A 23,413-nucleotide genomic window follows, 5' to 3' on the forward strand; every position below is an offset into this window, starting at 1 on the left:
TCTCTGCAATTTCTACTTTTAGTTAAGTATTTTTATTTATTTACTTGATGTGGGGGCCAGCTGTCCCCTCCAGCTACACCCATGTGTGCTAGGCAGCAGCCGTAAACACACCTATTAGGAAATTCTAGTGAATAGAGTGGCTTTTACTTTTGAGTAAATATGCAAGGGATCATGCTAGTGTTATTTGAAACACGCTTACTCTGGAATAAGCCACATTGAACTCTCCGTCAGTGGAAATAGCTGAAGAGTATTCATAAGCCTGTAATGCTCCTTCCTTGTTTCTTCTACAATTTCTAAAGCTAGACCTTGATACTTCAGAAACCATGTCATGGTTTCCCTGATATGTTGCTTCAAAATTATGGGATGATACTGGTATTTGTATGGGTTGATGGATGTTTGCTCAGTTCTGGGAGAAAGAAGTGTATATACGTAAGTAAAATATGAGCATTAGTACTGCATCAGCAAGAGAGAATGAAATGTGTTTGGTTTGGAGGATTCATTTTTGTGCAAGACAAAAACAGCACTCGATTTCATGTGACAGTCTCAATAGCATCACATCCATGCACCCAAATCTTACTTGCTCCGTCATATGTCTCACTGTGTTCAATGAGGTTTATTCTCAGATAACTATACATAGGGTTGTGGCTGTAAACTCAAACTGGGCCAGGAGTTATTGGTTATTATGCACTTTCAAAAGCTATAATGGCTGATGGGCATAGGCACACTTAGCTCTGAATAGAATTGGGCTGTAAAATAGCATAGCATAAATATCGGATCGCTTCTTGGCAGCCACTCTAGCTTCTATAAAAACTACATGATTGCAAGTGGTGTAGTTAGGTAATTTTAGACTCTGGACTTAAAAGTATTACGGAGGGTACCCTCTTTAGAAGGCCGTGTGTATTATTTTGTTACTTCAAAATATGGTAAATCAGCCCTGCTTAGTGGGGCCCTTAATTTCTGCTCCAAAGTTCTACCCTCTAAGCCAGATATCCCCAAACTTGGCCCTCCAGATGTTTTGGGACTACAACTCCCATCATCCCTAGCTAACAGGACCAGTGGTCAGGGATGATGGAATCTGTAGTCCCAAAACATGTGCAGGGCCAAGTTTGGGGATGCCTACAAGTCTAAGCAGTTTATGTAAGGTAATATTAAATATTCATAAGAAAATACTGATAAAATCACTTTTTAAAAAGTAGGCATGATATAATTATAATACAGTATAGATAAAATCAACCATCTTAAAAACAAATATACAAAATAAAATTACATTTTTAGCAGACATTGCACACAGTACAACAAAGATGCCTGCCTATAGGCAGGGAATTCTGAAGAACAGTGCTGCCATAATAAAATAGTTATTTATCTTAAGTGAGGAGTGAACAGTAAATGGCTCTTGTTAGAATAATTCTCTCAGGTACATAAACTACAGATCCTGGGATTCTTCCTCATCCAAATCTAGACAGAGTTGAGGAAGTGTAAGCAATTACCAATAAATTAATTAAAGAAGCATGTTCCCCTCATTCTCCTCACAGGTTAGATGGAACAGCATTCTTGACTTGGCTGTTTAACAAGAGTGCATTTTCCTCTTTGGGTGGGCCTTATAACTTTATCCTGTAAATGCTAAGTGCATACTTTAGGTGTGCCCTACCTGGGGAGCTATGTGGGTTCCGTGTTGTGTGGGCTCCCCTTCCTGTCCTTGGTGGGTTATGCTCCAAAACAGTGGTTGTGTGGAGCATAAAGGGATTCAAATCCCTGCCTGGAGGGATGCTTCAGTTTTGGCTGTACAGTACAGCTTGGGCTGATAAAGAGTGGGGGCACAGTGGCATCGCTATGGGTGTTGTATGTATGGTGATGCAATGGTGTGTGCTGCAGATGTGCCCATCTTGCTGAGAGTTCATTGGCTCCCTCCACAGGTGGGCAGCATGTGAGCATGGCTGGCACCACAGTCACAGCTTAATGGGCACTGGCTGTTTTCAGGGGTATTGAGGGCTTGTTTGCCATTTTTGCATTGTATTTTCTTTGTGTGTGTTGTCCTATTCCACAAGCATTTCCCAGCCCTATCGTTTTAGTGGGCAACTTGCTTTTACCCCTTCTGTTGTTTTCACTGTCTCTTTTTGAATGTCAATGATTTTTTGTTACGATTTTCTCTATGTTGTACCCAGTCCTGGGATTGGTGGGCTATGAATCTTTTTTCTTGATACATAAATAAAAATCATGTGGCCCCATTACAGATATGTCCTATGTGCCGCCGCCGCCACCACACGATAGAAAGCGTTACGTGTCCAGCCAGGCGCGTATGTTGCGCTTTGCTCCTTGCCGGCGACGCTTCGAGACTTTTCACTCCCTTAAATTGAGCTCTGCCTCAAAAGCCTACCCACATTGCACTGCAAATGTGCCTTATGGGCCATGCCACGGTTATTTATAGCCCGACAGGAGAACCAGTCACATGCTTCCGTTTAAAGGAGCAGCCAGCTTCCCACAACCTCGGCTGCGATCCCCCTCGCTATCCTCCGCAACCCCAAGAACCCAGCCTCCTACCCCGCCCCTCCGCTCATCACCAAGAGGTTCCCCCCTTCCTTGCCCGCTCCCCTTTATTCCATGTACTGCGCCTGCGCACACCAGCCGCGGTTGCCCGGCGGCGGCGCCCGTTCAGAATGTCGAGCGCGCGGGGGGGCGGGGGAGCAGCCCCTCCCTCCGGCGGACGCGAGGCAGCGGCGGCGGCAGCTGCTGCTGCGGGAGGGAAGGAGGCGGCGCCTGTGTCGGCGCTGGAGGTTGTGTCCTTCCTGGGGAAACTGCTGTGCGCAGTCGCGGCACTGAAGGCGGCTCTCTACCTGCTCCGCAGAGTCTGTCTAGCTATGGCCTGGAAGTCAGGAGGCGCCAGTCACTCCGAGCTCATCCACAACCTCCGCAGTGAGTGCGTCTGTGGTGGCCAAGGAAGGGGGTGGGAGGAGGAGGAGGCAGAAGGAGGGGCTAGGGCGCGCGCAGCCCATTCATGTACCACACAAACGCGCGCGCGAACCCCGTCGCTAGGGAGTGACCGTTAGTTGTCGGCCCTCAGAAGCGCGCGCTGGGGTGCCTTCCGCCAACGGCCTTCGCGCCCGACGGCGGCTGGAGACATGGGCGGGTGGGTGGTCGCGAGCACCGCGAGGGGGAGACAGAAGAGAGTCCCCGCAGTCGAGCGGGTGTGTCTCGGTGCGGCGGGAGCTTGCTTGAGGGCGGTGGCTGCTGCCGCCACTACTGGAGGAGAGAAGGGCTGAGTCCCTCCGCTGTTTCGCAAGCGGGGAAGCGGCAGCGGCAGCTTCGCCGCTGGGCCCGGCAGTCGTGGTGGGGGTGCCTCTCTCTCTCTTCCCCCCCTCCCGGTTCCGTTTCCGCTTCCCGCGTCTTAAGGGGGAAGGCAGCTAAACGACCGGCTGTCAGCTGTGAGCATCGCGCACCGGACCTGCCAAACGTCTTTTTAATATTAAATAAACTATGCGGGTTACCTACTGCAGGGGGCATGTGTTAGATGTAGTTTTCCACCCACAGGCAAACAACCGATGCGTAGCTCACAAAAGCCGGAAAGTGCCAGGTTTTTCAAGTCATTAAAGGCAAAGTTAGGTTTCAGGTTCATGTGACTGCAGAGAAGAATGAAACCATCTAAATCTAAAATGTCCCTTGGATAGTGTGGCAGCTGCTCTTTTGCTCTCCCCATAGTCATTATGCAACCGTCTAGTCTCTTGGGGTGCTTCTCATCGGTTCAGCTGTTAACATCTTTGTTTGCCTGGGAGCCACCACCCATATTAATGTGTGCTGCAAACGGGAATCCCATAATGAGAAAGTTGGATGAAATGGATAATTTGTTGTTTTTATTTATTTACAATAATTGATTAACAGCCTAATAAAAAAAGTCACTTATTGGTGCACACAAAACAGATATCAATATACTATTCAACAAAATTTAAAAGCAGGTACGCATAACTTGTTTACATGGCTGGGTAGTCTTGCTGAAACAAAGTTTTTAGTCGGTGTCTAAAGCAGCATAATGAAGGTGTTTGTTCAGTGCAAGTTTTGCTCTTTGAAGCTGTGGAAGTAGGCACATAAGGGGCTTCCCACAGACAAACTGCTCCCAAGCTGATAAGGGCTTTATATGCTAATAGTAAGACCTTGAACTTGGCCTGATAGTGCAGTTCTTTGAGTTGCAGTGTAATATGCTAGTAGGTTCTCACTCTTGTCAGCGATAATGCTATAACATTCTGCTCTAACTGCATCTTTCAGAGCAATCGCAAGGGAAGCCCTGCATATATCATACTTTAGTAATCCACTTTCAGAATTACTAATGCCCTGGGTTACTTTGGGCAAGCTATCCTAGTTGAGGAACAGCTGAAGCTGGTGGAAGGTGCTCCTAGCTACAGAGGTCACCTGAGCCTAGTTAGCGACAGCTGGATCCAGGAATAACCCCAGACCATGTACCTGCATCTTCTGAGGAAGTGTAACTCCCATCCTTGGAGGCAACTGGCCTGTTTTTGGGACACAGGAACCACTCACCCACACAGCCTCAGCCTTGCTTGGATCAACGTTCTGTTTATTTGTCCTCATCCAGCCTACCATTGCATCCAGGCACTAGGCCACTGCTTGTGCAGCCTCTCCTGTTTCAGATTTTATTGAGAAATAGAGCTGAGTGTTCTGATAGTCTTTCTATATGCTTTTTCTTACCCTGAGACCATCTTTTGAGGGGTGGGAAAGGCATACAATAAATTATTATCAGCACCTTGCTTCAAATGTCCTAATGGCCATTCCTAGCAGCTTCATACAGATATCAAATAATATTGGTGATAGTATAACACCCTGTGGCACTGTCATGCGACCAAAAACCAATTTCCCAGTCTTGCTTTCTGGACTCAGTCCTGTAGGTAAAATTGCAATGCCCCATAAGCTATTTAGGAGGAAAGCATGGTTAATGGTAACAAAAGTGGCAGATAGATTGAGGAGGAGGAAGGAATTATTCCTCTTGTCCCATTCTCAGTAAAAGTATGGCTGAAGGAACGTCTCCACCCCCATCATTCACTGAGGTCCAGCTCCAAGGGCCTTCTGGCAGTTCCCTCATTGCGAGAAGTGAGATTATGGGGAACCAGGCAGAGGGCCTTCTCGGTAGTGGCGCCCGCCTTGTGGAACGCCCTATCAGATGTCAAGGAAATAAACAACTAACTGACTTTTAGAATACATCTGAAGGCAGCCCTGTTTAGGGAAGTTTTTAATGTTTGATGATTTATTGTATTTTTTATATTTTGTTGGAAGCTGCCCAGAGTGGCTGGGGAAACCCAACCAGATGGGCAGGGTATAACTAACTAAATAAATAACTAAATAAATAAATAAATAAATAGAGTGTACTTCTATAATGGAAACATAACTTTGCAACATTCTGACTTCAACAGCACATGCATAGCTATATTTTATGACTGCAGTATGTCCACAACACTCATTTTATTTTGTTTCTTTTTTATATATTTCCAGTATTTTATATTTATCCTTTGTAGAAAAATATGTGTAGGTGGCCAAAAGGATCTAGGTCAATAAAAATACAAAATTAATAATTAAGAGCAGAACAGGAGTCAAAGACAACACCAGAAAGTTCTAACTTAAGGCATTTAAATTTAACTAAAAAGAGAAAGTATGCTGAAGTTAATCTTTTCTGCCTGGCCTGCCAAATATTTAAAAACATTTCTCTATCATGAACATATGGCTTCCTCCACCAACCCATCACTGGAAAATCAATGATAATGTCTACCAGAGACACCTGCTTATTTACAATAGGGTTTCCTGAGAATAGTGTAGGGAAGGTGGGCTTGTATTATTTCTCTCCCTACGCCCCTCTCTTATTCTTGATGTTGCAGGGATGAAGAGTTAAAAGCTACATCATAGTTTATTAATAAGGTAGGGGTGTGAGCAGGGACTTAATCTGCAGATTTGTTTCAGAACCTTTTGCAACATAAATATGTATGGTGCTTGCAGGAACAGCATGATGTAGTTTGAATTTTGCCACTAAATAATGAATATGACTCTTAGTACTTAAAAACCTTGGAAAGTGTTACATAAATTCTAGTGCTGGTTTGCAGATTTTGGATGACAATTTCAGCATGATTTTCGCAGCCCTAAAAATGATAGAAATGTGATAAAATGAAATAGTAAATATCCAGAAATGTGACACAGATAGGGTGGTATTCTGCTAGGTATTAGTGAACTCATTGAAATTAATGAGCATGACTAAATATTATTTTAAGACCTGATTCTTCCCCTGTAAAATCATGCTCAATTGTCATTTTTAAATCTTCTGATCAAGATAGAAGCTAACCAATCACTGTGTCGAAGAGCACATTTACTTCCAAAATTCACCCTTAAAACCATTCTAGTTTGAAGTCTAGAAAAAAAATGATCTGGAAAAAAATCTAGGCTCTTACAAAGATGTTTTCTGTTGCAGCTCCTAGTATGTGTTTTTGAACTTGTTTTTCAGGAACTCTCTAAAAAAGAAAGAAAAATCTTTACTAGTACCTAGATAGTGCTCCACATCTGGGTGAAATGTTAGTTATCAGACTGTTATTTTTCTCTCCTTCCCCCTTGTTATCTTCTACCGTGTTTCTCCGAAAATAAGCCATACCCCGAAAATAAGCCATAGTGATAGGCAGTTTAACCTTGTAGGTTAAATTGTACCATACTTAATTTAAAAAAGACATCCCCTGAAAATAAGCCACCGTGGGTTTTTTTTAAGGAAAAATAAATATAAGACGGTGTCTTATTTTTGGAGAAACACGGTAGCCATTTCCCGATTTAAAAAAACTCTTTTTCAAAATGAAATGTAGTGGTGTTCCAACCCCCTTGCCTGTGACTATTTAGTTCATTCCCACAGCAAAGATGAACATATTATTAAGCAATTCATAGTTTCTTGAACTCTCTTCTCAGGCTTATCTATAACTTGTACTATTGCTGAACCACAACAGTGTACTGTAGTTCTTATTTTACAACATAGTTGGGAAGAGACCATAGTTCAGTACCTGAGCACATTATTTCACACAAAAGGTTCCCAGTTCAATCCCTGGCACCACCTGTTAAGCGGGTCAGGTAGCAGATGGGAAAGACATCTGCATGAGACTCTGGAGCTGCCAATCAGAGCAGACACAACTGGACTATGTGGACAAATAGTCCAACTTGGAATAAGGCATTTTTTTTATTATCTTAGATGTTGCAATTATTTCTTCTGCAAGAATCTATTTCTGCAATCCACAGAAACAGGAACAACCCTTAATTAGTTTAAAGTGAGATAAAGAAGCTGGACCAAGAAGCAAATATTGCTAAAGCAATATATTAAGAAATTGGGACCATGCAAGTATTCTAATAATGAAGCACGGTTATCATATTTAGTTGTAAATATATTTTTATGCTGTTGCAGCTGTACTCTGAAGCTTTTCTCCTTTGTTCTTCTAAAAAATGGGAGGTTGGGAACTGGTTGACCAAAAAGTAAATAAAACAACACACTTATTCAGGGGGTGGGAACCAGCATGACTTGGTCTCAGTGGTAAACATGTGGTTATATAATGCTTGTCAACAAAGGTACCATAGTCCCAGCCGCTAAATCAGTAATCAAGGCAGGCATGAACTGGATTGCATATTGTGGATGTTAATTCAATTTGCATGTGGTTTCCTCATTGACAACTATCCTGAAATAAGATTAGAAGATACACTCTCAGGGTAAAGCCTCATCTAGAGTTCACATATTTTCTTTCTGAAAATTGTGGCACATTTTTCAGAGTGTGGAACTAAAGAGACTCAGATGTGTTGATACACCTTGGATTTGACAGGCTTTATATACAGTAACTCAAAAAGGGACATGGGTGACGCTGTGGGTTAAACCACAGAGCTTAGGGCTTGCCAATCAGAAGGTCAGCGTTTGAATCCCCGCGATGGGGTGAGCTCCCGTTGCTCGGTCCCAGCTCTTGCCAACCTAGCAGTTCGAAAGCACATCAAAGTGCAAGTAGATAAATAGGTACCGCTCCTGCGGGAAGGTAAACGACGTTTCCGTGTGCTGCTCTGGTTCGCCAGAAGCGGCTTAGTCATGCTGGCCACATGACCCGGAAACTGTGCGGACAAACGCCGGCTTCCTCCGCCAGTAAAAGCGAGATGAGCGCCGCAACCCCAGAGTCATCTGCGACTGGACCCAACGGTCAGGGGTCCCTTTACCTTTATATAACTCAAAGAGTTGCAGTGGTCTATTCTTTGCTGTGTTAGAACAAGTATACAATAGCTGAATTTTGATTACATGTGTTCTCTGCTGCAGTCCATTCCTGCCTGGATTTCAGTGCTCTATGTGCTTAGCTGCTCTGCTAAAGAACTTAGGAAATGTGGCACATAACCTTAGCAAAGGGGGATCAATCCAGAAACAGTCAATCACAGGCCAAAGTCCTAGATGAGGAATTTGTCCAAACAGGCAAGACTAATATTTGGCCCACCACAAAATTCAGGTTTTATCTGGAAGCACTTACACCCAGGCCATCTCTAGAATAACAAAGGGACTGGCAGGGATAGGATAAAGCGCTTTTCCCATTCTGAACCCTTACCGGTAAATAGCTGACTATAACAATAATATCAGCACTACGCAGTCCAGAAGACTCGTCGTCCAACTCCTAATTTATTTTGATGGTGGGTTTTCATAGTAATGTTGAAGTGATGAATTTCAGCTTTCATAATTTGCAGATAAACTAACATGGGCATAATGTATATCACTGGTGTAGGCCAGGCATCCCCAAACTTCGGCCCTCCAGATGTTTAGGACTACAATTCCCATCAACCCTGACCACTGGTCCTGATAGCTAGGGATCATGGGAGTTGTAGGCCAAAACATCTGGAGGGCCGAAGTTTGGGGATGCCTGGTGTAGGCTATATTTTAAAGTAGCATCTTCCTGAAGTTCCCCGATATGAATTGGTTCACTTCAGAGCCGTTGAAGAAGGGAAAAGCCAAAACATTTTGCTATAAGAATGTAATCTCTTTTTTATATAAATATATTGTAATAAAATTAACTCAATCCTTCCTGGATTCATAGAAGACATTTGTATTGCTGTTTGATGCTTGAAAAATTCTCTCCTATAAAAGTTTACAACTGATCATTACATCAATTGAATGACCACTTGTGTTTTTTCTGAAGACTCTGCTACATTTTATTTTGCAGTTTCAGTATAATGGTATTGTGGAATAATATTCTCTTATATTTTGATTTGCCTTTCTTCCAGAAAATGGAATAATCAAGTCAGATAAAGTATTTGAAGTAATGCTTGCAACAGACCGCTGCCATTATGCAAAATGCAACCCATATATGGATTCTCCTCAATCAATAGGTATGAAAATTATGTATTCAAGGTCTTTAACGATGACTAAAAGCTTTATTTTCCTACGGCCTTGTTGTGTTGAACCAAAGGTTAACTATTCCAGAAGTGTTGCAAATGCCATCTTGGTAGTTAAGATAACTCCACAATTAATAGGTAGTTCATATGAGCTCATATATGTTTATATCCACTTGCTTTGATATAAGCTAATTGGTTTGCTTTGATGTTATCCTTATCTGTGGGCTTGGGGTGCTGGGCTCTGAGCCCAGGAAGGGGAACTATCTGTAAGATTTTGATATTTGTCACCTAGGCCCTCCTCTGGTCAGGTGGAATGATGAGAAATCCTGGCCAAAGAGATGTAAGCTGCTTTGTGTATAAAATTTTATTAATGGGCATGGACAAGCCACCTTCTTGCTGCGGGGTCTGTCCTGTGTCTGTAAAGGCTGGGAAACCTAGCAGGCTCCTTTGCTGTAAGCCTACACCTTCTTTAATAAAGCACTACACCTGGCCAGTCTGATGTGTTTGACACCCTCCGTTGCTATCCCTGTACCCAACCACTCCCACAAGCCCTCCTATGGGCCTGCAGTTCAAAACACTTGTGTAATGTTGTTAGCTTTCATAACACAAATTAGAATGGCAACAACAGCTAGGAAAAGGCGGCTAAAATTATTAGGGGGTTGGAGCAACTTCCTTACAGGAAAATTCTCCCTTACAAAAAATGTGTGTGGGGATATTTCGTTTAGGAAAAAACATAGCTAACGGGGAGGGACAAAATTGGTAAAATTATGCATGTAACTAAGATGTGGATAGATTTTTCCTCATGGCACTAGCAGTCAAATCACACAATGAATTTTTTTGGCCTAAAGTTCAGGAATGGCAAAAGGAAATTTTATGTTAAATAACAGATAGTTACAGAATTCAGTGCAGCAATATATGGTGATGTCCACTAATTAAAAAAGGTAAAGGTACAGGACCCCTGACAGTTAAGTCCAGTCGCAGATGACTCTGGGGTTGCGGCGCTCATCTCGCTTTACAGGCCAAGGGAGCCAGCGTTTGTCCGCATACAGTTTTTCCGGGTCATGTGACCAACATAACTAAGCCGCTTCTGGCGCAGTGGAACACCAAAACCAGAGCAGCACATGGAAACACTGTGTACCCGCTGGAGCAGTACCTGTTTATCTACTTGCACTTTTTGGCGTGCTTTCGAACTGCTAGGTTGGCAGGAGCTGGGATCGAGCAACGGGAGCTCACCCCATCGCGAGGATTCAAACCGCCAACCTTCTGATCAGCAAGCCCAAGAGGCTCTGTGGTTTATACCACAGTGCCACCCGCGTCCCTAGCTTAGATGGCTTAAAAAAAACTTGGACAAATTAGTGGAGGGATAGGTATGTCAATGGTTCCTAACCATGAGAGCTAAATACAACATGTGTGTTCAGAGGCAGTATATCGCTGAATTTTAGGAATGTACATCAGAGCAGGTTATTAGATTACCTTTATGTCACCTTGGTTTCACTTATTTATTTGAGTGGGAAGGGGGAATGCCTGCATATCCTGCCTTTCTGATGCCCACAAAAACATCCACCACAGCTTACTGTCTCGCCTCTGCCCTGCAATGAGAAGGCGAGGTGTCTAATCAGAGGTGTATGGGGGCATTTAAAATTTGTACATAGGTTCAGGTCTTTTCATGGGTACCAGGGAAGGCCTTGACAGGCACGCCTGCGCTCATGGGCAACACGTTGGGATTCCAGATTAACATAACATGTGAACCAGGTCATTGTATTCCTCTTTTAAAATCTTTGGTTCATGTTTGCTGCTAATGATTTGCTCTTTCTTTGACATTATAATACTTTAGAAATGATATCTATATCCTCATTTGTTGGCTAGCAAAGGTGCTAATATTGAACATTTTGAGCTGTTTTGTTATTCTTATCGTTCTTTAAATGTTTTTATAGGATTTCAAGCAACAATCAGTGCTCCACACATGGTAAGCGTTATATTTATACACTCTCAGCCTGCCTCCATTAACAACTAAACTTTCATTTTCCTCTTTCTCCCCGGATTAACATCCCAGTGTAGTACATGGCGGGGGGGAACCTTAATGCTTATCCCCCACACCCTTTTTAAGGATACTGTTAGTTGTTAGTGGTTTGAGAAGGTAGTTTTTTTCTCTCCCTCATGTTTTTCTTTGTGGGTGGGATTTGCTTCCAGCTGTGATGTCTGTTAACATTGCATATCATAGTTGCTGTCAATAGTAGACTTGATTGATAGATTCACAGTCTGCCTGGCACAAGTTTCTTTTGAATGCTTTTCTGTCTTTCTGTGTCTAGGCTCATTCTGTAAGCTCAGTAGATTTTATTAGGGTTTATAGAGAAAAATACAAAACTTAATATCAAATATTAAGCTCATGGGTTCTTGTCAGATAACCTTTGGGGGTTCTAAAAGCTATTTTTCATTTAGTAACAGATTTCTGTGTATCCTGGGCTTGATCCTCCGAACAGTTATAGTATAAATGGACAATCCTGAAATCAAATTTGGGTAGATAAAGGGTTTGGGGATCTTTTTACATTTACAAATTGACAGTTGACATACTTATCTTTATGTGGTTTGAAACAGCAGCTCTTAAATTGTGAAATTGATATCTTCAACAGCTTGATTGAGTTCAGTTACTGGATTCTCTGTAGGGAATTGCATAGTTTGAATTCTTTATGAAAGAACATAGAATCATAGCATTGTACACTGGGCAAAACCAAAAGTAAAATACCAACATCTTTTTCCTTTTTTTCCTTCGGTCAGCATGCATATGCTCTAGAACTCCTATATGAACAATTACATGAAGGCGCCAAAGCCCTTGATGTAGGATCTGGAAGTGGAATTCTTTCTGCATGCTTTGCACGAATGGTGAGAGGACAGTTCTTAACCACTTACGATAAATATATGAATCTTGTTAGGTTTCTGTGTGCATTACAAAATGCTTTATTTTTTATGTCTTTACAAGAGAATTGCAAGGACTTGATTCTGATATTATTTTATACTTTTAGAAGGATATGTCTTTTTGGGTACTTTTACAGCAATGCCTTACTGCAGGGGTCAGCAAAGATTTTGTGGCTTGGGCCAGTTCACGGTCCCGCAGCTGCCACAGTGGGCTGGAGTGTGTGTGTGTGCGCGCGCATGTGCAGACGCTATTTCCAGCGCTCCTTCCGGTGCGGAGGAGGCGTGCACAGCTTCCCATTGGCTGCAGGAGCTTCCTGCAGCCAATGGGAAGCTGGCCAGCATTGCAGAAGGTGGTCCCCGCTCTGCTCCGTTCCGGTTTAGCGCGGTGCACGGGAGCTGACCAAGCGGGTGGCAGGGGTCCATGAGTCAGTTAAATGACCTCCATGGGCCGCTTGTGGCCCATGAGCCTTAGGTTGCCAACCCTTGCCTTCCTGTTTCAATAATGTCCAGCTCATATACTTCAGTAAAGAACATGAAGCAATACTAGTTAAAATCAGCTCATATTTTTGTTTTTTGCATTTAATGCCACCTAATAGTTGGACTGAATATTTTGAAGAAAGAACAGCCTATGAAGTATGGAAGTACTCCATTCTGGGGCAAGTTCCTGTGTAATGTTTAGTAATTATAACCTGGAAAAGGTTATAACAGGGCTAGGGCTAGGGATGCTCAGGGTTAAGGGCTAGATCAGGCATCCCCAAACTTTGGCCCTCCAGATGTTTTGGACTACAATTCCCATCTTCCCCGACCACTGGTCCTGTTAGCTAGGGATCATGGGAGTTGTAGACCAAAACATCTGGAGGGCCGCAGTTTGGGGATGCCTGGGCTAGATGCAGCCCTCCAGACCTCTCTGTCTGGCTCTTGGGACTCTCCCCCAGTGATGCCCATCCTCAGACCTCACTGGCCCTGTTCTGCACCCTCCTTAAATGCTTTACCTGGCTGGAATATGCATTGTGAAAATGCCTCTTGTTTGTCTGGGTAGAGGATGCAGAGATGTGTAGAAGCATTTGATTTGTATGTGGCTGGAATAAAGCTTACTGTACAAATGTAAGAATTGCATGCATTGCTCTGCTGACCTTTTGCCTTTGGCCCACTGACCATCAGCATGCAGGTTCCCCAGATGGTTGCTCGTGAGACCTTCATGCTGAAAAATGTTTCCCTTTCCCATTTCAATACCTTCCTCAGTGATTTTTCTTACTGATCATGTAATAAAGCAAGCAAGAGTGTGTAGGATTTTCTATTTCTATTTTATTTTGCAGAGTGTGCCACCTTTATGACATGCCATTATATAGAACTAGACTTCAGACTCTGCATTCTTCTTTTAACATCAACTTGCAACATGGAACACACTCTTATTTTAAAAAAACCACAACCCTCCATATTTCTTTCCTGTAATCTTGTAAGAAAATAAGAACTGCCAAGGTCCATCTAGTTCAGTATTCTGTTTCTAGCTAGTGGCTTCTTTCCATCATCTCAGTATATCTTAAGAAACTATAAACTTTTAAAAAGTTGCCTTGTCACTTGTGTAATCCTGCTTAGATGAATCAGCAGTCGGTACTAGTGCTGAACAGATTATATTGTATTACATTAAAAATGCCAATAGGATGTTAAGTTAAAAAAAGAGTTCTGCACATAACAAAATATAGTTGTTATCCATGTATTTCATAATAAAACTGCTAACATGCAGCACTGGTTTGAGGAATTAAAACATTCATATCTTCTTGGAATGTTAATTAAAATATATTAGTATGAAAAATACATATTGGGAAATGACTTCATAAGTATGAACCATGAGAGACTCAAAAGTATTTATGGCAAAAACTTTATTAGAAGAAACTTGCATGCCAAACAGATTCTAAGGCATAATGGATGTGGTGAAACTGTTGGACATATGTAAGAGAAACAGATAGACAGATAATAGGAAAAACCCATGCTGTATTTGGTTTCATCCATCTCCTGTAGCCTTTGCTTATAACTTTAATTGAAAGTAAAAGTAAGAAACTGAATACATACATAGTACATTCCATACCAAAATAAACTTGGATTTTTGTTTCAGGTTGGTCCCAATGGACAAGTTGTAGGAATTGATCATATCAAAGAGTTGGTAGATGACTCAATAAATAATGTTAAAAAGGACGACCCCCTATTGTTATCTTCAGGAAGAGTGAAACTGATTGGTAAGTACTGGAGTATATTAACAGTAAAAATAGGTATAGAAATATGCTTGTTCAATGAAGGGTCTTACTTTTTGTAGTAGGTTTTCTATGAAATATAAACAACTAGAGTAGTTAGGTTTACTATCCAACCTATATAATTATATTTAATTATTATATTTACTTTTTGATGGTTTTTTAAAAAACAAAAACCTTCTGAGCCCACTAATAACTTCATTTTCAGTTACATGTGCTTAGGTTTGTAATATTTTGCAAGCCACTATGCTTAGTGACCAGGTCATGGGATCTGATCTAAGAAGTTTAGCATTGGCACAGGGAGTCATAGTCTTTCAAACTGGGTTTCATTTGTGAGTGCACTCTGTAAAAGTGTTTCCTCTTTATGGAACTGCAGTTGCACAAGAGCAGAAATCACTAGGAGCCCTTTCCAATCCTCATGTTCAGCTGCCTTTTGTTGTGTCCACATCTGGCTGCATTTAGTGAACTGCTGCTGTTTGGTACTAATTCCCTGGAACCCAGGTCATTCATTCCCAGTAGAAATTTCAGATGGGAATCTGATTAAAATTTAGGAGGCTAATTATGGCTATTTTTAATTTCAACTTTTTTTGCTGGTTCCATTGAATAAGCTGAGGACAATATGAAGTCAGCTGTTCCTCATCCTTGTATATATCATTCCCCCCCTTGCAGTGGGAGATGGAAGGTTGGGATATTCTGATGAAGCTCCATATGATGCTATTCATGTAGGAGCTGCTGCACCAGTTGTTCCCCAAGCAGTAAGTGATTTATGCATATATATGGTACATATTGTTTGCTATGATTTTTCTTTATTAATTAAAATGATTAATTGGATGCTTATACCTGCTTTAAATGATGGGCTTTTAAATTAGATTTCATTAATTGAAACACATTACAACAATAGAATTTGATTTGGTATACTATGTATGTTGATGTTTTTTGGAATTGGGTGATGTTGATGTTTTTTGGAATTGGGGGTAATCCTGGTTTGGAAATGAAAAGCTTTGCACAGTGCAGGCCCAAATCCCTTTTAATTTTGTCAAGGCAAATAAAGACTGGGGCATTCTAAACTATCCCTTCTCCTTTTACCTGTTTCCAGAAATTAGCTTCCAGCAGTTTTTCAGGGAGAAGGGGTAGAACTGTGGGCTGTGTCTTAGAGACCATTAGGCCTAAAAGCTCTTACCATCAACGAGTATAATACAATCTTCTTTGTTATTTTACATTGTACAAGGTACGGATCTTAGAATTGTATCCAACTAAGTAATTAAGACTCAAGAGCAGGCCCATTGAAATTAATGGACCTAAATTAGTCATTTCCATTAACTTCAATGGGTCTGCTCTGAGTATAACTAACACTGCTTAGGGGTACACTTGCTGTGAATAATTAACTTTTTTTAATTTATAGCTTATAGATCAATTAAAGCCTGGTGGAAGGTTAATATTACCTGTTGGACCTGCTGGAGGAAACCAGATGCTGGAACAGTACGATAAGCTAGAAGATGGCAGTGTCAAAATGAAGCCTCTGATGGGAGTGATATATGTGCCTTTAACAGATAAGGAGAAGCAGTGGTCCAGGTGGAAGTGATTTTCTGTTCAACTTTCTTCTGCCACACACTTACACATACAAGGTGAAAGGGTCTTGAATCTTGATTCTTAAGACATAGCTTGCCAAGGCTGCTTTTGCTCCCTGCTTTCTGCTTGACTGTACCACCGAAAGCAACCTCTTGCATTGTTACATCACCACATGCAAGTTTTTGTGTGTCTCATTAAATGCTGCGGGAAAAGACCATTGCATGGATTGCACTTATTTCATTTTTCATTGTAACTTGTGTCTTCTTGAGGTTCTCTAGTGTAAGCTAGAAATACTGTATTACCTGCATTTTGAGACTAAAGTATTCCCAAAATACAAAGTTCTTATTGCTGTCTTGGGTTAAATTTTGATAGGTATGCATTATATGCAAGGTGCAATAGATCAGACTGTGTTTCACACTGCAAATGTCTGACTTGACTTCTATAAAGGAAAGGGATTTCCCAGTTTTCAAAAGTTAAACATTGTTCAGAAACCTTTAGAGCAAGCAATCTAATTACAGATATTTTTAATGTTACCGGTAGTTGTTTAGCTTTAAGACAAGCTCACTATAGTTGATCAAAAGCAACCCAAGCCAAATACTTCACATTTACTATTTTCAAAGAAGTTGGTATTGGATATGCGATAATGTTTGTCATATTTCCTTCAAGCTGACAAACTGTTCCTCTTCAACAAGCCACCAGGTCACAGAGATTTTTAACTCTGGGAGCTATCAGGGTTTGTGGATAGCTTTGTAGTTTAGGGCACTCCCTAAAAGGGAGCCTATCATTAGCATGCATATGAATAAGCCAGCAGTTCCACACTACTGGCTAAATAGAAATGCTTGTGTACTGTCTTTGTTGATGGGACAAACACATGCATGATTAGCTCTCCAAATCTATAAAGTTTTACTTTGACATTTAATAAAATGTAGCATTTCTAGACACTTTACAGCTGTAGAAATGTCTGTGCAAAAATAAACTAATTTTGTTTTTCTGCCTTCAATGGAAGGCCCACTGTTTTGTGGGAGCAGTATTGAGCTACTGCGTAGCATACCAATAACTTCATGAATGAATTGCTGCTGACCAAAAGCTGCCACAGAAAGCTTGTTTCATATTCAGAGACCTAGATTCTGCTGAGCAAATTAATATTTGCTATTTGTTTAAATGCTATGTTAATACTTTATTGATGGATAGCCTTTGCTTCCAAAGTAGATTTAGTACAGCCTTATAACTTATTACTGCTACTAAAAAAACTGAGCCTCTGACAAGCAACAGTTACCTCTAGGTTAGTGTGCAATTTCGCATTTTCACCAAAATTGTGTTGTGTTTTGGAGAGATAGCTCTAAACAGCTAGTATAGACTGTGTATGGCCCTCTTAGCCTCAAAAAAACTGCTGGCAACAGATTCATGGTACTCACATTCTCCCACTCAGTGAAGGTTGCTTATTTGGTTATGTCCTCGTAGCTGGTCCTGGGTAGAAACAGAAACCTTCACGCCTGCAGTTGTTGTTTGGAAGGCAGATAGGTATATTTTTCTGTTTTTATATAATAGATAGATTAAGAAGATATGGTGTAGTGTGTCATAAAATAGGAAGGTCTTCTTTTCATTAAAATCTCCATTAAAGCTAAACTCTTTTGAGCTTAGCTATTAGTCTATCCATTATTTGAAAACTGACTGAAGTGCCTCAAACGGAACCTCCATTTGGAAATTGGTTATCGATATTCACAGTGACCGATCTGAATGAAGCCTACTGAAGATCATGAAGGTGTTGCAACAGTCATTAATACAGATGTTGCTTAAAGAATTTAGAAACATCAGAGCAACGGGAAGAAGATTCAGTTTACAAAAATGTCAGCTAACACTCCCAAGATACAAGCTAACAGCTAGTGCAGTGAAGAAAATGCAGAGTGAGTAAGCTGATCAGTAGGTTTTATGCTTACATTTCAATTAATCTCCAGTATCTCCCTACCTGTAGGGATCAAGCCATGTGTCTAGTTATTTGCACATTGGACACTTCGTTGTGAGAGAAGCTAGATTGGGGCCAGTTCACATAACTGCTTTCTTTTCCCAAGCCTTACTTTTTACAGCACTCTGTTGTGGTGATAGATATGGCTGTCATCACAAGGTGATTGCAAAAATCAGTCTATTTAAATACTGCTCATCAAAGTAATTGTATTTCAGAATGAGCTCACAAACTAAAATGTACATCCGTTTATTTGAATGTACGTAAAATTCTAAAAGGTTTCAATTTGAACCACCACAAATATAATTATGAGGAAATCATATCAGGGTTGTACTTCTGCTGCAAAAGTTCTTAAGCCACAAAAAATGCAAGTCTCTAGAAGACCATGACCAAAAGACACAATTCTACCTCAGAAGTCCTTGCTGCTGCTGCTGCTGCTCCTTTGCTCTGCTTTACACCCCAAATCATTGCATTCTTGGATTATATTTTTCCCCCACAACCAGTGAGGGCACCAGAAAAAAATTGTGGGGGGGGGCACAGAAGGGGCTGAGTATATGGTGGGCAAGTTATTTTCTGAAATTAACCTAACAGAATATGCTAATGACAGCAAGGGGGAGTCATGTGGAGGTGGGTGAATCTCTTTGTTTTGGGGGACACTTGCCCCCATGGCACAGCCTTTGCCCCCAACTCTTACTGGTATTTCCTTAACTGCATTCTCTTGCTCCTTAGTTTGGCCTGCAAATTGACATGTTCCACAACTTGAAGCTGCCATAATTTTATTTTGTGATCTCTGTAGCTATTACGGTACTTTAATCTCTTGCAGAGTTGGTACTCTAATCCTTTGCACCCCTATAATCAAGTATATTTGGTAGAGATATCCATTCCTACATTAACTGCTTAGGAATCATTGTGCTTTAGCCATCTAATGACTCTCATCTTGCATTTGGAACACATCTGTGTTATGCTAAGAGGCTTGGCAAAGTATCTCATGTTCTTTTGAGAAACGTGAGGCTATGACACTTGGTGGAGTACATGTTATTAAACCTGAGTGCTCTCTTGCCTTAGATTTGTTATATTTAGTATGACAGTTAGTTTTTTGGGTGCCCGACCATAGGCTATTCTGTTTGATTGTTGTATAAAGACATTTTAATTATTTTGTCGTTTAGTCGTTTAGTCGTGTCCAACTCTTCATGACCCCATGGACCAGAGCACATCAGGCACTCCTGTCTTCCACTGCCTCCTGCAGTTTGGTCAGACCCATGTTGGTAGCTTCGAGAACACTGTCCAACCATCTCGTCCTCTGCCGTCCCCTTCTTGTGCCCTCCATCTTTCCCAACATCAGGGTCTTTTCCAGGGAGTCTTCTCTTCTCATGAGGTGGCCAAAGTATTGGAGCCTCAGCTTCAGGATCCAGTGAGCACTCAGGGCTAATTTCCTTAAGAATGGATAGGTTTGATCTTCTTGCAGTCCATGGGACTCTCAAGAGTCTCCTCCAGCACCATAATTCAAAAGCATCAATTATTCGGCGATCAGCCTTCTTTATGGTCCAGCTCTCACTTCCATACATTACTACTGGGAAAACCATAGCTTTTATTATATGGACCTTTGTTGGCAAGGTGATGTCTCTGCTTTTTAAGATGCTGTCTAGGTTTGTCATTGCTTTTCTCCAAAGAAGCAGGTGTCTTTTAATTTCGTGACTGCTGTCACCATCTGCAGTGATCATGGAGCCCAAGAAAGTAAAATCTCTCACTGCCTCCATTGTTCCCCTTCTATTTGCCAGGAGGTGATGGGACCAGTGGCCATGATCTTAGTTTTTTTGGCGTTGACCTTCAGACCATATTTTGTGCTCTCCTCCTTCACCCTCTTTAAAAGGTTCTTTAATTCCTCCTCACTTTCTGCCATCAAGGTTGTGTCATCAGCATATCTGAGGTTGTTGATATTTCTTCTGGCAATCTTAATTATTTTAGAACAGATTAATAGTACCTTCTATGAGAAATGGCTTGATTTTACTATTTGAGTGGAATTTTAGCTGTTCAGTGCTAAAGACTGCAATTGCTTTAGAGGGCATTATGAACTTAAAGCTTTTTGTAATCGATCTACAACCAGGCATAGACAAACTCAGCCCTCCAGATGTTTTGGGACTACAACTCCCATCATCCCTGACCACTGGTCCTGTTAGCTAGGGATGGTGGGAGTTGTAGTCCCAAAACATCCGGAGGGCAGAGTTTGCCTATGCCTGATCTAGAAGAATGTCAGAGATTATAATGCTAAATGGAATGTATTTGGAAGGCAGGGTCAGACTCTAGACCAGCTAAAAGACTTTTAAAATTTGGAGTGCTACAGTAATATGAAAACTCTGAGGCATGTCTTCACAAAGTTTTGCGAGTTGGGGATCTCATGTTGATTCTGCTTACTTGATCCCCTCAAAGCTCATAGCACTGGATTGCAGCATGGGGTTGACAGACAGGAGGGAAGGAAGTGTAAATCCTACATAACACAGCAACCTTTTTAGGTATTGTTTCACACTTTTTCAATTTTCTGCTTCTATGCAGATACACCTTTTAATTCAGATGCACAAACTGCCATTCTGTGCTAGAATACAGCAAATATAAGTGCTTCTGGATATGGATGCTTTGTAGTTCTCAGCATATGTCAGCATATTTTGTGTGTGGTGGTTGATTTAGCATGTTATGCATTGGGGCTTAGAATCCTATTAATATGCATCTGTTGAATTGTTCTAAAATACAAAGTTAAAAGTAAAAGCAGCAGTTGATAGAATAGCAGTAGTATGAAGTCATGTACCGTATATAGTTTCTGACATTTATGTATGCTTTTACTTTGCCTGTTAGAAAGATCCTTGAATACTGTGCTTGTCTAATCACTATTGCTATAGAAGAAGCTACACACATATATTCCATTCTTAATCTTTGTCCTTGGCTTGAGGTCTTTCAGTGATATAGGTACTGTTTAGTCCTGGATCAATTAAATTCAGTTGAGAAAGCTGTTCTGAAAAACAAGTAGTATTTTATAATTTGTATTGTTCTGTAATTGGCTACTGCTTTGGTTCATGCCTCATCATTATAACAGTAGAATCAAAGGCTCTGTTCTTTCTGGTTTGTGGATAGGGAACTATAGCTGAAACAAAGTAACTAGCTCAAACCCTCTCGGCAAGTCCATGACTTGAACTGAACTCCCACCATATTGGGGGCCAACTAGACTTCAAATGCAGATGCAGACCCTGTTTCCTTTTCAAAATAACAAAGTAGCATTAAGAGGCAATGAAAAGCAGCAGGAATAGTTGAAGAGTATAAGCCTTTCCTTGCTTGCTGTTTCTTAGCTACATATATCTGAAGAAGTGTATATGCACACGAAAGCTCATACCAATGGCAAACTTAGTTGGTCTCTAAGGTGCTACTGGAAGGATTTTTTAAATTTTGTTTCGCCTACATCAGACCAACACAGCTACCTACCTGTAAATATATCATCCTGCCACTCTCCACAAGGATTTCACAAATTTTTGCCCCAGGGTGGTCTGCATTCCTCTGGACAGAACAAATGTCTCCCTGCTCACTGGATGAGGCGCCTGTTATCAACACTGTGAAGTCTAATTTTGAACTCGGGTTTCACATTTTGCAGCCTTTGGTGCAGGTACCAAGAATAATTGGACTATAATGGCAAATGAATCTACATTATATGGTCTATAGAGAGCCATATGCTAAGGCATACTCTTCTTCAGTAAAAAGGTAGACTTGTGATTTTACAGTTAATGGCATTTCAAATGACCTTGACTGAAGCACAGGAAGTATTTTTGCTTTGATTTATGTGTCACTACTAGTTTGATGTTCTTGACCCTTCTTTTGGCTTAAGTACCTGAACAGGCTTATGCAATTTTGCTGCAGTATCTGAGAACGAGTTTAATTTTGAGGAGTTAAACTGGAAGGCTAGACTTGTAATTTTTGTCCTCTTTTTGCAGGGATGAAATGTAAAAGCTACGTCATCTGACCCAAACATAGTGTTAACAGTGGACTGCTCATCTCCAATTCTTAAAAGCTTTTCAAAACCAACAGCATTGCAGCTTGTTTTGGACTTTGTTACACTGTTATCAGCATGGAAAAGTGTGGTGTTTTTTATTTTGTAGACGTTAATGCAAGTTTGATAATGAACTGATGGAAAGTTTAAATTTGGGCAAATGTTTCTTTTCAACATGCCCTTATTTTCACCTGTTTAAAGAAGTGAAATATGTCTGCAGAAAGCCAGACAGACCTGCAATTTGTTATCTTCTTTATTTTGGATTGGGGAACTTTCTGAACACTTGTTTCAGCTCCAGTGTTCGTCCATCAAATCGCTTATCTGCACTTTCTGACACTACATGCACACTATATGGTTCCTGTGTTCAACTGTCTTCTAGATGCTACTAAAATGAGATGAAGTTCTTCAAAGCTTTCAGCGTGGTGTCATAGACTAGCATGTAGTATATACAATCAGCTGCTTTCTTCCCTTTAAAAATCAGATACTGTGTATATAAACTTCAAGACATCAGAAGTGACAGCTCTTGTTGAATACACTGCTGTTCAGGATGGACATAACTGACATAGTTTTCTCCCTTTTACTTGTAGAATAATTTAGAGGTTTATAGTAGAGCATTGTTTGCAAATTTGATGTACCTGAATTTAAAACTGTATAACAAATACTGTGTAAGCTATGTCCTAATCATTGAACAGTTTATGCAATGCTGCTTTGCCAAATAAAATTCAAAACAAAAAGGGTTTGCAAGTGCTATTTTTAATGGGAAAGTGTCTGGGTAGTTGACCCATTTGCTAAACATTAGAAAAGACTCTTACCAACAGTTAACTTTCAGAAGTGTGAAAGTTCTCGTGTGATCCTTATGTTGTTTTTGAAACACATGTTCATTTTATCCTGATGTACCTGCAAGGAGACACTTGCTTTAAAAAAAAAAGCAACACCCTTTGAGTGCTTATTGTAACAGAAGTGTGTGTTTGTGTGTGTGTTGCTACCTATCAGTTAGTGTACATAATCGCTGATGTTTCATATGTGCTGATAGGGCATAGATCTGCACAGAATTTGCATATGATTTGGGTCACATGCAAATTTGTGTCCTTTTTGTAGGTGGAGTGTCAAAAAAATAAATCAGTGTCCACAAAAATAATAAAAGGTACCCAGAATGTGACTAGGTAAAGCTTTTGCCCTTCATATTATTTCCATACTAGAAAATATTTAACCTGTTGAACTTCTGCCTGCCACACAGCTAAGACGCAATAACCATGCTTTTCCCCTATGCCAACCCTAAACCAAAGCCTAGGTGGCAATCCTATATTCACTTAGCCTCAGAATAAGCTCCAT

The 23,413-nt window shown here is 40.9% G+C and overlaps 1 protein-coding gene across 8 annotated transcripts; it reads left to right on the plus strand.

Moving 5' to 3' along the window:
- Positions 1-1,193: 1,193 nt before the first annotated feature.
- Positions 1,194-22,815, plus strand: PCMT1 (protein-L-isoaspartate (D-aspartate) O-methyltransferase). 8 transcript variants are annotated; one of them, XM_035108768.3, is made up of 8 exons: positions 1,194-2,910; positions 9,256-9,360; positions 11,301-11,332; positions 12,142-12,246; positions 14,393-14,513; positions 15,195-15,280; positions 15,928-16,150; positions 22,026-22,815. In XM_035108768.3, the coding sequence occupies exons 1-7, from the start codon at positions 2,391-2,393 to the stop codon at positions 16,105-16,107; spliced, it is 1,149 nt and encodes a 382-aa protein (XP_034964659.2). In that variant the 5' UTR covers positions 1,194-2,390; the 3' UTR covers positions 16,108-16,150; positions 22,026-22,815. The 8 variants fall into 8 exon arrangements, with proteins under 8 accessions (XP_034964659.2, XP_060128727.2, XP_088522389.1 ...); XM_060272744.2 differs by having other exon boundaries at positions 15,928-16,097; XM_088666267.1 differs by lacking the exon at positions 1,194-2,910 and adding an exon at positions 3,025-3,124.
- The last annotated feature ends 598 nt before the right edge of the window (positions 22,816-23,413 follow it).

This window comes from Zootoca vivipara, chromosome 3 (genome assembly GCF_965207765.1).
Source record: "Zootoca vivipara chromosome 3, rZooViv2.hap1.1, whole genome shotgun sequence".
NCBI classification, from domain to species: domain Eukaryota; kingdom Metazoa; phylum Chordata; class Lepidosauria; order Squamata; family Lacertidae; genus Zootoca; species Zootoca vivipara.